At 40.1% G+C, this 12390-nt stretch overlaps 1 protein-coding gene across 13 annotated transcripts in view; it reads right to left on the reverse strand.

Moving 5' to 3' along the window:
* ubtf (upstream binding transcription factor) overlaps positions 1-12390 on the reverse strand; it is a 75301-nt gene that overhangs the window by 3905 nt on the left and 59006 nt on the right. For 10 of the 13 annotated variants that reach the window (XM_048560382.2, XM_048560385.2, XM_048560383.2 and 7 more), the window contains 6 exons: positions 11637-11747; positions 8486-8568; positions 7705-7894; positions 5275-5322; positions 4816-4890; positions 2588-2734 (listed from right to left, as the gene is read on the reverse strand). In XM_048560382.2, coding sequence (XP_048416339.1) covers positions 2588-2734; positions 4816-4890; positions 5275-5322; positions 7705-7894; positions 8486-8568; positions 11637-11747 — 654 coding nt within the window. The remainder of the gene's footprint in view (positions 1-2587; positions 2735-4815; positions 4891-5274; positions 5323-7704; positions 7895-8485; positions 8569-11636; positions 11748-12390) is intronic. The other 3 variants (XM_048560390.2, XM_048560387.2, XM_048560392.2) reach the window with 1 other exon arrangement.

Below are 12390 nucleotides of genomic sequence, written 5' to 3' on the forward strand. Positions count from 1 at the left end.
ATTGCAAACTGGTGGTCAATTTAACCTCTGTTACCTCTGTGTCAAAACTAAACAAGTTTTCCATCCAGGTGGCATTTCATACTCAGAAGCTCAACTGTCCCGTGGTCTATGGCAAATAACGTATTTAACAATCTGACACTGGTTAAGTGGATTGGTCATGTTAAATTGGCCCATAGTATCTAGGGATGTGGAGGCTAGATGGATTAACCATGGTAAATGAAGGGTTATGACGATAAGAAAGGTCAGTGAACACTTGATGGACCGAACAGCCTCTTTCCACACTGCAGGGATTCTGAGATTCTATCAATAGTATGGGAACTCCTTGCTTGCCTCAGTACAGATATCGAATACCTGTTTCAAACGTGCCAATATATTAAAAAAAGTTGCAGTCATATCACTACAAAGCAGTTGCAGGATTGTGATGAAGCAGCTTCCTTTACTTCAGAATTTGGATGTTGATGTGCAGGGACTCGCAATTTACCAAATCAAATGCTTCAGTTAGACTGATTAATGTAATGATGGTTTCGTGGAGATTTGCTGCCTTGCCGATAGAAAATCTGTCCGCTGCTTGCTCCTTCTATTGGCCTGTACCAGGAAGGTGGTCTCAATCAGGGCAGCAATGTCAATTGGGAATCTTGATGGTCCACTGCATGAAATTGCAGTTCTTATTCCCAGACAGTCTTGCGGTTATTCCTGTATTCCAACATTCCAGGCAGCAAAATTCAGAACTTCCTCTCTTAGACCACAAAAGATAGTGATCCCACAGCATCGGCCTCTCCAGCCAGAAGAAAGTGGGACAGCATTTTTTTTTTAAAGACATTTTTCTATCAAGCCCTTTCCTAACTTGGGTAAGCAAAGGTCATCTTCAAGTCATAGATACTGCTGTCTAAAAACATCTGTCCCAGGACAGATGTCTAATGAACTTCAACTGTGCAGGGCTTTCCTGAGACCACATCTCAAATAAACATGTCTCATTTCGGTTTTCATATTTATGGAGTTATATGCTCGTACTAGAGGTAATATTGGTTCATGAATTAGACTCTGGGATGAGAAAGTTGTCCAGTGATGACAGGCTGAGTAAATTAGGTATCTACCTCTTTGGAATTGCAAATACTGCATCCACTGTACCCGGTGCGGCTTCCTCTACATTGGGGAAACCAAGCGGAGGCTTGGGGACCGCTTTGCAGAACACCTCCGCTCAGTTCGCAACAAACAACTGCACCTCCCAGTCGCAAACCATTTCCACTCCCCCTCCCATTCTTCAGATGACATGTCCATCATGGGCCTCCTGCACTGCCACAATGATGCCACCCGAAGGTTGCAGGAACAGCAACTCATATTCCGCCTGGGAACCCTGCAGCCATATGGTATCAATGTGGACTTCACCAGTTTCAAAATCTCCCCTTCCCCTACTGCATCCCTAAACCAGCCCAGTTCGACCCTCCCCCCACTGCACCACACAACCAGCCCAGCTCTTCCCCCCCACCCACTGCATCCCAAAACCAGCCCAACCTGTCTCTGCCTCCCCAACCGGTTCTTCCTCTCACCCATCCCTTCCTCCCACCCCAAGCCGCACCCCCATCTACCTACTAACCTCATCCCACCTCCTTGACCTGTCCGTCTTCCCTGGACTGACCTAACCCCTCCCTACCTCCCCACCTATACTCTCTCCACCTATCTTCTTTACTCTCCATCTTCGGTCCGCCTCCCCCTCTCTCCCTATTTATTCCAGTTCCCTCTCCCCATCCCCCTCTCTGATGAAGGGTCTAGGCCCGAAACGTCAGCTTTTGTGCTCCTGAGATGCTGCTTGGCCTGCTGTGTTCATCCAGCCTCACATTTTATTATCTTGGAATTCTCCAGCATCTGCAGTTCCCATTATTTCAAATGGTCAACTCTTGCTGTTTATGATTTAAAGACCTCACTTGAGCCATTCATTGATAAAATGCTCAATTGGTGAGATGGTTTCAGTCTGATTGACATATTAGGTAGCAAGACACTGGAGAACATCTAGCCTGGATTGAAACATTTTTAACATACATAAGTCAAAACAGTTTGAAATGGAAACATTGTCCGTATTTTACATAGGCCATAAATGGAAAGGAGAGATGAAACAAAGTATTAACCCAAGCCAATTTGAATTGTGACCTTAGGTGTTAAGATCTCTTTTCACTGCCTTATTAAAAAGTGGCTAAACTTGACTGCCAACTCTTAACAGATTAGGGAAATGCGGCAAAGACTACTGAAACTATTGTTCAAAAATTCCAGCAAATATATTTAGAGATAAAATTCTTTCCAGCCTGTCTTATTCTACTTAAATCTCTCCCAATATTAATTGGCCAACCTCTTGTTTCTGAATTAAATAACTATTCCCTGCTGAGTTCTGAACAGCATTTTATTTGTTCAGGAAATGGATTTAGATTTCAGGCAGGAAAACCATTAAAACCAAGAGAGGGAACTTTCAGCCCAGAAAAAACAATTTTATTGAAAGTTTTTGGAAGTGGAGGAAGTAGTAAGGCAGAAAATGTTCATTAAAGTTCCATCCAATCCTCCTGAAAAGCACATTGCAAAAGAAAGCAATTTACTTTACCTCATCTGCGTCATCCTCTTCCTCACTTTCTTCATCACTGTCTGAACCTGAGGAGTCATCAGAATCTGAAGAATTGGCCTTTTCTTCATCATCATCGTCGTCATCATCTTCATCGTCATCATCATCTTCATCAGAATCCTCAGTTTCCTGCAGAAATCAGTAGGAACTCTGAATACTGGAACTCGAGCTAATTTCTCCTTTAACAAGATACGATGCATAAAATCCATGTTGAAGACTAAAGATCAAACATTTGAATATGTTAATTTCATCATTTATGAATGGTTCAGACTTCCATGCTCAAAAAAATGTTTTCTTGCACCTCCCAAAAACAAAATCAGAATGATCACTCTAGTACTAATACTAAAGAGGGCAAAATTATTGCTACAAACTCTGAACCTGATGTGTTACTAAAAAAAACAAAGGTTAACTGCCATTGGCCCAAGTCGAGACAAAGTTGTTGTCCTTGTCAACATGTTTACTTCACCAAATAGCAATAAAAAACAATGTGAGTGCTTGCTGATATTTTCCTATATATGGATGTCTAAATGGGGCAGCAATGACCTACACATTATTAGATTCATAATCCAGAGACAAAAGCTCTGGGGACGTGCCTTTGCCATATCAGATGGTGGAATTTGAATTCAACATGAGTCAGGTAATGATGAGTCTTACCATTGTCGGTTGTGAGGGAAATACCCATCTGGTTCACAGATGTCCTTTAGGGAAGGTATTTGTTGTCCTTACCTGGTCTGGCCTACATGGGACTTGAGAGCTACAGCAATGTTTTGACTCTCATCACTATTTGCCCTGAGGGCAGGTAAGTGACAACGGCTAGCTCAGCCAGTGACATCTACATCCATTAATGAATAAACAGTTCAATTATTAATAATCTAACTGTGGACCCTTCTGTCTATTTCAACTGATTCAATGTCAAGCAACTACATCCGCCACATTTCTTCTTTGATTAACACTATACCCTTGCAAATGGTGCATTTAATCATCAAAGCTTGCACTCATCTATAGAACCTTGTCAAAAAATTTCCTGTGGTCAGTTCCACAGCACACATTCAGTCAAACTTAGAACTGCAATAGGAGTAAAATTTAAGCATACAACAGCTACCCTTCACTAGGAAGAACATTACCAGCATCGCACTCTGATTGGCAGAATGTGACACATGGTGTCATCACTGTGAATTTCATCCATGAACCCAACATTGCACCACAAGAATCGATGACCTAGACACTGATGTCTTTTTCAAATTTACAACTAACCCCAAATTGAAAAGGCATGAAGGCTGTGTAGATGAACACTGGAAGCTATAGAATGTGTCATGGAAAGGCTAAGTGAATGGCCAAAACTGTAACAACTGGAGTTCAAAGTGGGAAGTGCAAGGTCATTCATGCTGGATTAAAGGCACACAAATTGGAAGGTGGAAGTTGATGAGAAGCAAAAAGGTTTTACGTGCCCAAGTACATAAACCACTGAAATCCTCGTGCATGCTCATGCAAAGTTCTACTTAGTGTTCGCTGTAGCTCAGTTATGCTTCAGGTCATCAAACTCTATCTGGAATAGTGGGTTCAGCTTTGGACACAGAAGGATTACTCCAGCCTTCGATGTATTGGACAATTATGAATACAAAGCAACTAATTTATAAGGACAGATTATATATTTACACGGTGCATCTCCTTAGATTTAGAAGGCAATTTAATTGAGAGTACTAACATTGTAAAAAGATTCAACAAACTAGATATAGAGAAGATATTTCTCTGATGAAGCAAGGGTACACAACTTTAAATTTTAAAGTTAGGCCATTCAGAGCAATAATATATTATAAAGGCAACTGGTCTTCTCTATGCATCAAATTTATCTGACCGATGCTACTGCACTTTTTAAAAAACTGCAACAGCAGGTGATGGCTTAGTGGTATTATCAATAGACTATTAATCAAGAAATTCAGCAAATATTCTAGGGACTTGGATTCAAATCTTGCCAAGGCAGATGGGAGGATTTGAATTAAAAAAAAACAACTGGATTTAAATAACCCCCAACGTCATGACGTAAACTCTGTTGCACAGGGTAACCATTTTGAAAAAAAAAAGCACTGCGTTTGACCTGTTTGCAACATTTCCCATTTCCTATCTTGGATCTCTAACAAATTAGCTCAGCCACAAGAATACACGAGGTGTTTTTGCCAAATCAAAGCTGCAATAACTTGATAGATACTTACACTTGCACTCTGTGTTTGTAATGCAATTTTCATTTTGGGATTTGGACTAGCTGCTTTTGTAGTACTTTTGCGTTTCTGTCAAAGACATTATAGAAAGGGCATCAAAATATTAAATATCTGCAATCATGCGCTTTCATTAAGAATTGTCCTGCAAACCACCCCATCTCTCTCACCACCATCACCCAGCAAAACAAACTAAAGCTACCATTTCAAATATCAGACTTACAAGCTAAGTACTTTATTTTCCAAGTATAACTTGGTCATTAAGTCAAGATTTGGAGCAGATATTAGCTCACAGGCCATTAGGGTGGTGTAATCTCGTGTATAACAGCTAGTCAACAGAAAACATTTCTCTTTAAAAATGAAGTGAAGCCAAAATTCCGAGAGCCCGCAGAAGTACATTTCTAACTGAGCATTGAATACAATGATTGCCAAAATTTAGTTGGTCAATCAACTTACGTTTGTAGTGTATTCCTTGTACATGGCTCTCTCTTGAGGCGATAAGCTCTATGAAAATAATGTTCATAATTAAATATTGCCCTTGTCCAATTCAAATAAAAAAAAAAGCAACTACAATAACAAGGCTGTCATTAGCTCAGACCATGTAATCCCCATTAACATTCAGTTCCTTTTCAAGCAATATGCATTGGTGTTGACTTAAATGTTGGATTATAACCAGCAAGCAGTTACAAGGTGGCAGGAAAAAAACACTAGTCTGCCTGTCAAAGTAAAGAAAAAGAAAATTTTTCAGCTGCATAGAAAAGATTACAATATGGAAAACTTGCTAAAGTCCACAAGGATTAGGATAATAAAAAGTGTGGAATTAAGAGCAAAATGACTAAAAGCTCAGCTTGGATACTGAGTTTGTAAGATCATCATAGGGATCAGCGATTAGATTTCAAATCTGTAAGATGCAGATACCAACTGTAAGCTCAACACTTTTACAGATGGCATGAAACAGCAAGATAAGGACAGGCACCATAGTTAAGGTTTGGCAGAAAGACTCAGAACAATTTGAAATATTGACAGCTGAACAGCAAACATCTGTCACCACTACACTTTGAAATACTGTATGTTTAAAGAATGAAAACAGCACAGATAAGCTTTCAAAATTAATGATTGTGGTGGATACATTTCTTTCAATTTGGGAAAAAAGCTGAATGCTTAACTAGAACCACAAGGAGGTTATGTTAGGCTTGATGATACATCAACCAGCTCATATTAGGATGTGGTTCAATATTGGTCACTGAAAGTCAGGACACTTGCATACTTTGGAGAGTTCTTAAAAGGAAAGATCATCCAAGTGAGAAAATCCCTTAGAAGGTGCATTAGGATGAGTGAGCGAGGGACAGCCTCAGGTGAGGAACAGCATGGCATGGCAATAGCAATGGCAAAGACAAGATAACATTATTGGAGCTCTGAAGAAATGTTCCAGACTCTGAAATATTCACTGTTTTTCTTACCCCACGTAGGGGTGATCTGTACATTGCCATGTAAGCTGCCCGCACCTGTTTACAAGATAGCAGACAGAAGTTAAGCAAAACTAAGCAGCCTGCTCACAGTGAAACACAATGGTAACTTTGAACAGAACTGCTGGAACGTCAGTAAAAGAACGCTGAATGTTCCCACCCGAGACTGTTCTGATAAAAGGATGCCTTAGGACAAATAAATGACCAATTCCAGCTTTATTAATGAAAGGGTGATTGTCCCAGTGAATGAATAAGGTCAGGTGCTAGATTAGGTCCTCAAGCAGCTGCAAGGATAACTAAATTTTCTTCATGGTAAATAATTGCCTCTTTGAAGCTACAAGCAATATTAAATAGCTTCTAGCTAAAAATGCTCTAAATCGTAGAAGTTGGTTTCAATACATAACCAGCATATAGCACAAGCCTTAAAAAAAATTTAAGCTCAGATGTAATGATTAACTATCCTCACAAAGCACCCTCTCTTATGCCCTAAAGATAGATCAATCACAATTGCAATGAATTACAAAATGCTTATAGTTGTAGTTGTATAATGGTACACATTAACTTTATAACAGAAGTTAACCTAACTTTTTACTTTTACATTATGTAATTGAGACAGTGGGGGGAAAAAAGGAGTATCTGACTGTGGTAAAAGAGAGCACCAAAACACAATGGGCTATAGAATTCAAGCTGTCCTAACAGATAAAGAAGCCTGAGTAAGACCCGAAGGAGTACAGCCATTTGACTTTTGGAATGCAAATAAACAGGATGCATGGGAAGATCCCAAGGCCTAGCGATTACAATGTCTAGCTAATACCATAAGATCATGGGAACCTGGGGCTGTCCATGGAAGTGCCCATCACTGATTAAGGTCCCACAGGATTGGGTGTTTGAATTAAGGGGAAGGACTATAACTACACTGTATTTGTTTACTGTACCATAAAAATGCTGTATCTCTTTGTAAAAGCAGCGGGTGTGGGGTGTCATTGATCTGAAATCAGATTCATGGAGGTGGGAAGAGGAGAATCCTTTGGTCCTCTCTCCCTGCAGAAGCCAGTTTCTGCTTGAGTAAACATCGTCCACTTGTCTGAATCCTGCCTGCTTCCTGAGTCGGGGGAAAGAAAACACTCCCACACCCCAGATGCTGCCATACCTGTTGAGTTTTTCCAGCAGTAATTTTATTTTAAATTTGGTATGGCATCGGGTTAATAAGCGGTAAAAGATAACCAAAGACTGGCCAAATGGAGATAACTAACGCATGCCATCAGGTCAATGAGTGAATGTAGAAGCCAGTTCACCTCAAATCTATTCAGTCAGAAGCCCATTCACAGAATGCTGAAAGATAAATCCTCAACTGATAATGGATTCAAACTCTCCAACTATAACTGCCTCCTACTTTCAGTCAATAGTGCAGGCTACCTACCTTAAGCCAGGCTTCCAGGTTGATTTTGTATTGGCTTTGCTGTTCTTCTGCCATCTTCTTATAACGGTCCTTCTGAGCCTGGGTGACTTTCCGCCATCTTTTCCCAATCTCTACCATCCGATCCTTCAGATTCAGATGGTTTAGCTCACCACCTGTGAGGAGTTCCTGAGAAAATTTCTGGTAACCATTCCTGAAATGGCAGTCATTATAAACCTTTCTTCAGGACAACCGACCAACATAAACTCATAGGGGTGAGCATATTAGATAAATTATATCTTAGCAAACAGAAGAGTTTTGTGAAACCCTCCTGTCATTCTTCCCTCACACTGAAATCAGTGAAGCAATAGTTTAAAATCAGTTACCACATACATCAGAATTTCTGCAAAATACATAATACCACTTTCTCTGAAATTTTATTTAAATCCATCAGCATTTAAAGCAGAATTGGTAAAGTGATTGGCAAAACTTTGAGGCTCCCAAGTGATGCAGGAAAAGAATTTGCTAAAACACATTACCAACTAATCCCTTCAGCAATGCCCCTAATTCCCTGCTTACCCTCGTTCTGACCATAAAACAACCCTCCCACATGCCACTTCTGATTCTACTCTATTACAATGTTTATTTGTAAAAAGAATACAACTATCCAACAAAGTTTAGAATTTATCATCGTAATTGAGTTAAATCAGAGGCATGTCACAAGAAGTTGGAAAATATTTCAGGGTTTAAGTCTAATCCTCACCCAATCATTGTGAACATTTGGATACTAAAAGAAGGTACATACATGGGTGGCTTTTTTGGTTCCCCTTCAAATTTCATTTTCTTGTTTGCGTTTGTTGCTGGTGTTCGGATTTCACTTAATTCTTTCTGAAATGCAAAATAATAATTTATAAAACAAAAGGCTTCAGTAGTAAAAGTAATAGACAGTGAGCATTTGATTTTTTAAAAAAATGTTTTGGCCATTGCTCACAACGATCTTTTCTCACAGCACAACAATATCTGGGTGCAGTAAAAGAAATGGCACAGCAGCAATTCTGAAACATTAGCTCTAGGAAGTAAGGGATGGGGGAGAAACGTAAAAACGGGAAATACAATCCAAGTGCTTTTGCTGATGATCATCAAACAGGAGCCTCAAAGTGCGTAAAAACACAAACTTGGGCATGGATGCAATAGTTCTTGCAAATCACTTCTAAGCTGCCATCCAACCCTATGCGGGGATGTAGATGGTAGATAAATGGTCTTTCAGCTATGGAGTCATACAGCATGGAAACACAGCCTTCAATCCAACCAATCTATGCCAAACATAATCCCAACTAAACTAATCCCATCTGCCTGCTCCTGGCCTCTATCCCTCCAAATCTTTCCTATTCACGTACTTAGCCAAATGTTGTAATTTCGCCCACGCCCACCACTTTCTCAGGAAGTTCACTCCACACGTGAATCATCCTGCGTAAAACATTTGCCCCTCATGTCTTTTCTCTCCCCTCTCACCTTAAAAGATATGCCCCCTAGTTTTGAACTCTCCCACCCCAGGGAAAAGACCCTTGCTATTCACCTTATCTGTGACCCTTATGATTTTCTGAACCTCTACAACATCACCCCTCATCCTCGTACAATCCGGGGAAAAGAAGTTTCAGCTTATCCAGCCTTTCCTTATAACTCAAACCTTCCATACCCGGCAACATCATGGTAAATCTCTTCTGAACCCTCTCCAGTGTAATATCCTTCCTGTAAGTGAGCGACCAGAACTCTTAGTGCTACCGTATTTTCAGCACAACTTCGACATTGTTGCGGGGGGGGGGGAAGAGAAAGCACTCCCATTTTCAATCAAATGTGACCCCTAGAGAGGCAAGATATGCCAGTATGGAGGATATTTCCACAAGATATGCCAGTATGGAGGATATTTCCACAAGATATGCCAGTATGGAGGATATTTCCACAAGATATGCCAGTATGGAGGATATTTCCACATGATGCATTCAGCAGTACATGCAGGAGATTTACCCTCACTTTGTTAGTGAGGCTTAAGCCAAAAGACACCTTTCTTGTACTTGTACAATGCATCAGCTGCCCAGACCAGTCAAACGTGTTGCCAGAGTAACACAGACAAATAGTTAGGGAGGCTGCTCCAATCACTCTTCTGGTGTTAAAATATCATGAAAGATAGAAGAACGCAGACTGTTGTTTTTGAAACGTGTATGAAATTAACCCTAGTGAGAAACCAATGGGGCAAGTAAGTTTTGTAACCAAAATATAGTGGCATGATGGCCATTACCATCTATTGTGTTATATGGATTAATCTCAAATACATCTTTGACACCATCTTCAGGCCAGAAATGCTCTCCACATCATTGAGCATATTACTTGATACCACTAAACTTGTAATATATTAGATTTGTATTAGTGTCTTACAAGGTAATTGCAAGAAGAAATGCAGATTAGTAGCTGCACCAAGATATTATAAAGGTCGAGCAATATATCGTGCAATCAGATTTTTCTTTCCAAGTGACAAAGGAACATTAACACCACTAGATTTCATTTCATGTGAAATCACAAGAGAGTCCAACTCTCCCAGTCCTCATTGGCTGATCTGACATCACCGAGTCAAGCGCTGGTGTTTCTTAGATGTTGGTTATTATTTTGATTGACAGCAACATAAAACTAAGACAATATTAGTGGCAATTTAGTCAAAAAGTATTTTTAACATGCTTCCCTTGTAGCCTGCTCCACTTCTCCATAATACAAGACTGCAATGGCATCAGATCGTTCCAACTAAAAATAAACTGACCCACATTATGCCCCTATAATCTCAGTTCTGTGGCTGATACAGAGTAGTATCTCCTTTAACTGACAACACTACTTTGTGGAATCAACAAAATACTACCAATACTGCTCTAGGATGAAGACACTATGGAAAAGTAGGACCAGGCTCCAAAGCATGATTTGACATTTTCTCCCTTCTTGAATTTGCCGCTAGATTGCAAACATACAGACAAGAATACAGACAAATGATATTTGAAACACAACTAAAAGGCAAGTCTAAACGATAATCATTAAAAAAGTGAATAGTTCCAAGTCAATAGTATCTTAATGAGCCAACTGAAATGCAACCTCTAAAACACTGTCACTTGACATTGAATACAAATAGCACTCCATTCGTCTGCTTGACGTTCACTCACACTGATGGGTGTCATGCCTCTCAAGTAATCACTTGAGGGTCCTCAGACAGACAGACCTCTTACTCTGCTGCACAGCTCATTGGAGCAACTCTATTATTTTGGCGCTTTCTACTGCCGTAACTTCAGCGAAGAAGTGAACTCAATTAAACAAGAGTATTCTTTCGCCTTATCCTATGCATAATACCAGAACTGAAATGCTTCTTATACTAAAATCGTTGATAAGCTAGCTTTTCTTTGGAAAACTGTTGCCAAAACATCCGGAGCATTTCTTCACTACTATCTGTATCGAGTATTTGAGTTAAGTGAGGTTGCTGATCAGTTACAGAGTAAAACTCTTCATGACCCAATGAATTGAAGCTCCTATTTTAGTAGGATCTATCCACTGCACTGTGCGCATGTTGGCATCCATGTAGCTTGAGACCACACGCTTTAAAGCATAAAGGTACTGGACTGAGACGGCTCCATCTGATTTCATTCACGATGCTTAAGAGCGCCCCATCAATGTTAAACTTTCAGCCAATAGTGAAGTGCTTTTTTGAACTGAGTGTACAAGAGATGATATTGTACAGCAGGGGCACTTCATATTCACTTCACTGAACATGGCACAATGTACCTATTTGCAGAAACACAAGCATCCAAGTTAGCAACTTGCTACTAAACTGGTTGATGAATGGCAAAAACTTCGAATTTTAGGTCAGTCAAGAGCAAGTCTTCTGGTACTCAACTTGCTGTTAAAAGGAACAGAGATGAGAATACCTCATATCGCTTTTGATCCTCAGCTGCTTTTTTAATCCACATTAATTTCTCCTTTTTCTCCATTGCACTCCAAGTAGCCTCCATCGCTCTGACAGCCTTACTGCGGTCATTCTAAAAAAAACAAAAAAAAAACACACACCGTGAAGCCCAGCATTTCTGCAATGTCAAGACTCATTCAGATTATAATCAATCTGACAGCGTGCGCTACTAAATGTGTGCAATGCTCCACCTCCATCAGTTCGCTGGAGTACAGATTAAACAAATCCCAAAAGAAATTTATTGGGCATAACTGGTGTGCCAATCAAAATAGAAAAAAAAAGAGGGTGAGACATTAACCCTCAAGAGCATTGGCTGAGGCTGGAAGGGACTGCAACTATGCAAAGCGCACAGAAGGCAGCATTGTTGATCATACAAATGCTGAGTAGGTCAGACACAAAGATGTGCGATCATGCACGTCATACTGATGACATCCGACGTCCTGGTCTGCAGGCTGAACTGTTCCAATTGCAAGAACAGTTGTAGAGGAAAACAAGAAATCAGACTTAAGCATCTGATATACTAGTAAAGAAATCAATCGTTTTCAGTCTCAGGTCACAAGTCTTCCAGGTCGCTGGTTCACTTGGTGATTGTGGTGAAAAGAACTTTTATGAAACGTCTAACCTCATTTGTAAGCAGCATGTTACAAATGTGGGGGTCCAAATTGAAGTATTGTTCTTCAGACTGAACAGTCTGTCAGAGTCAAAAGCAGATTTAA

This window comes from Stegostoma tigrinum, chromosome 31 (assembly GCF_030684315.1).
Source record: "Stegostoma tigrinum isolate sSteTig4 chromosome 31, sSteTig4.hap1, whole genome shotgun sequence".
NCBI lineage: Eukaryota > Metazoa > Chordata > Chondrichthyes > Orectolobiformes > Stegostomatidae > Stegostoma > Stegostoma tigrinum.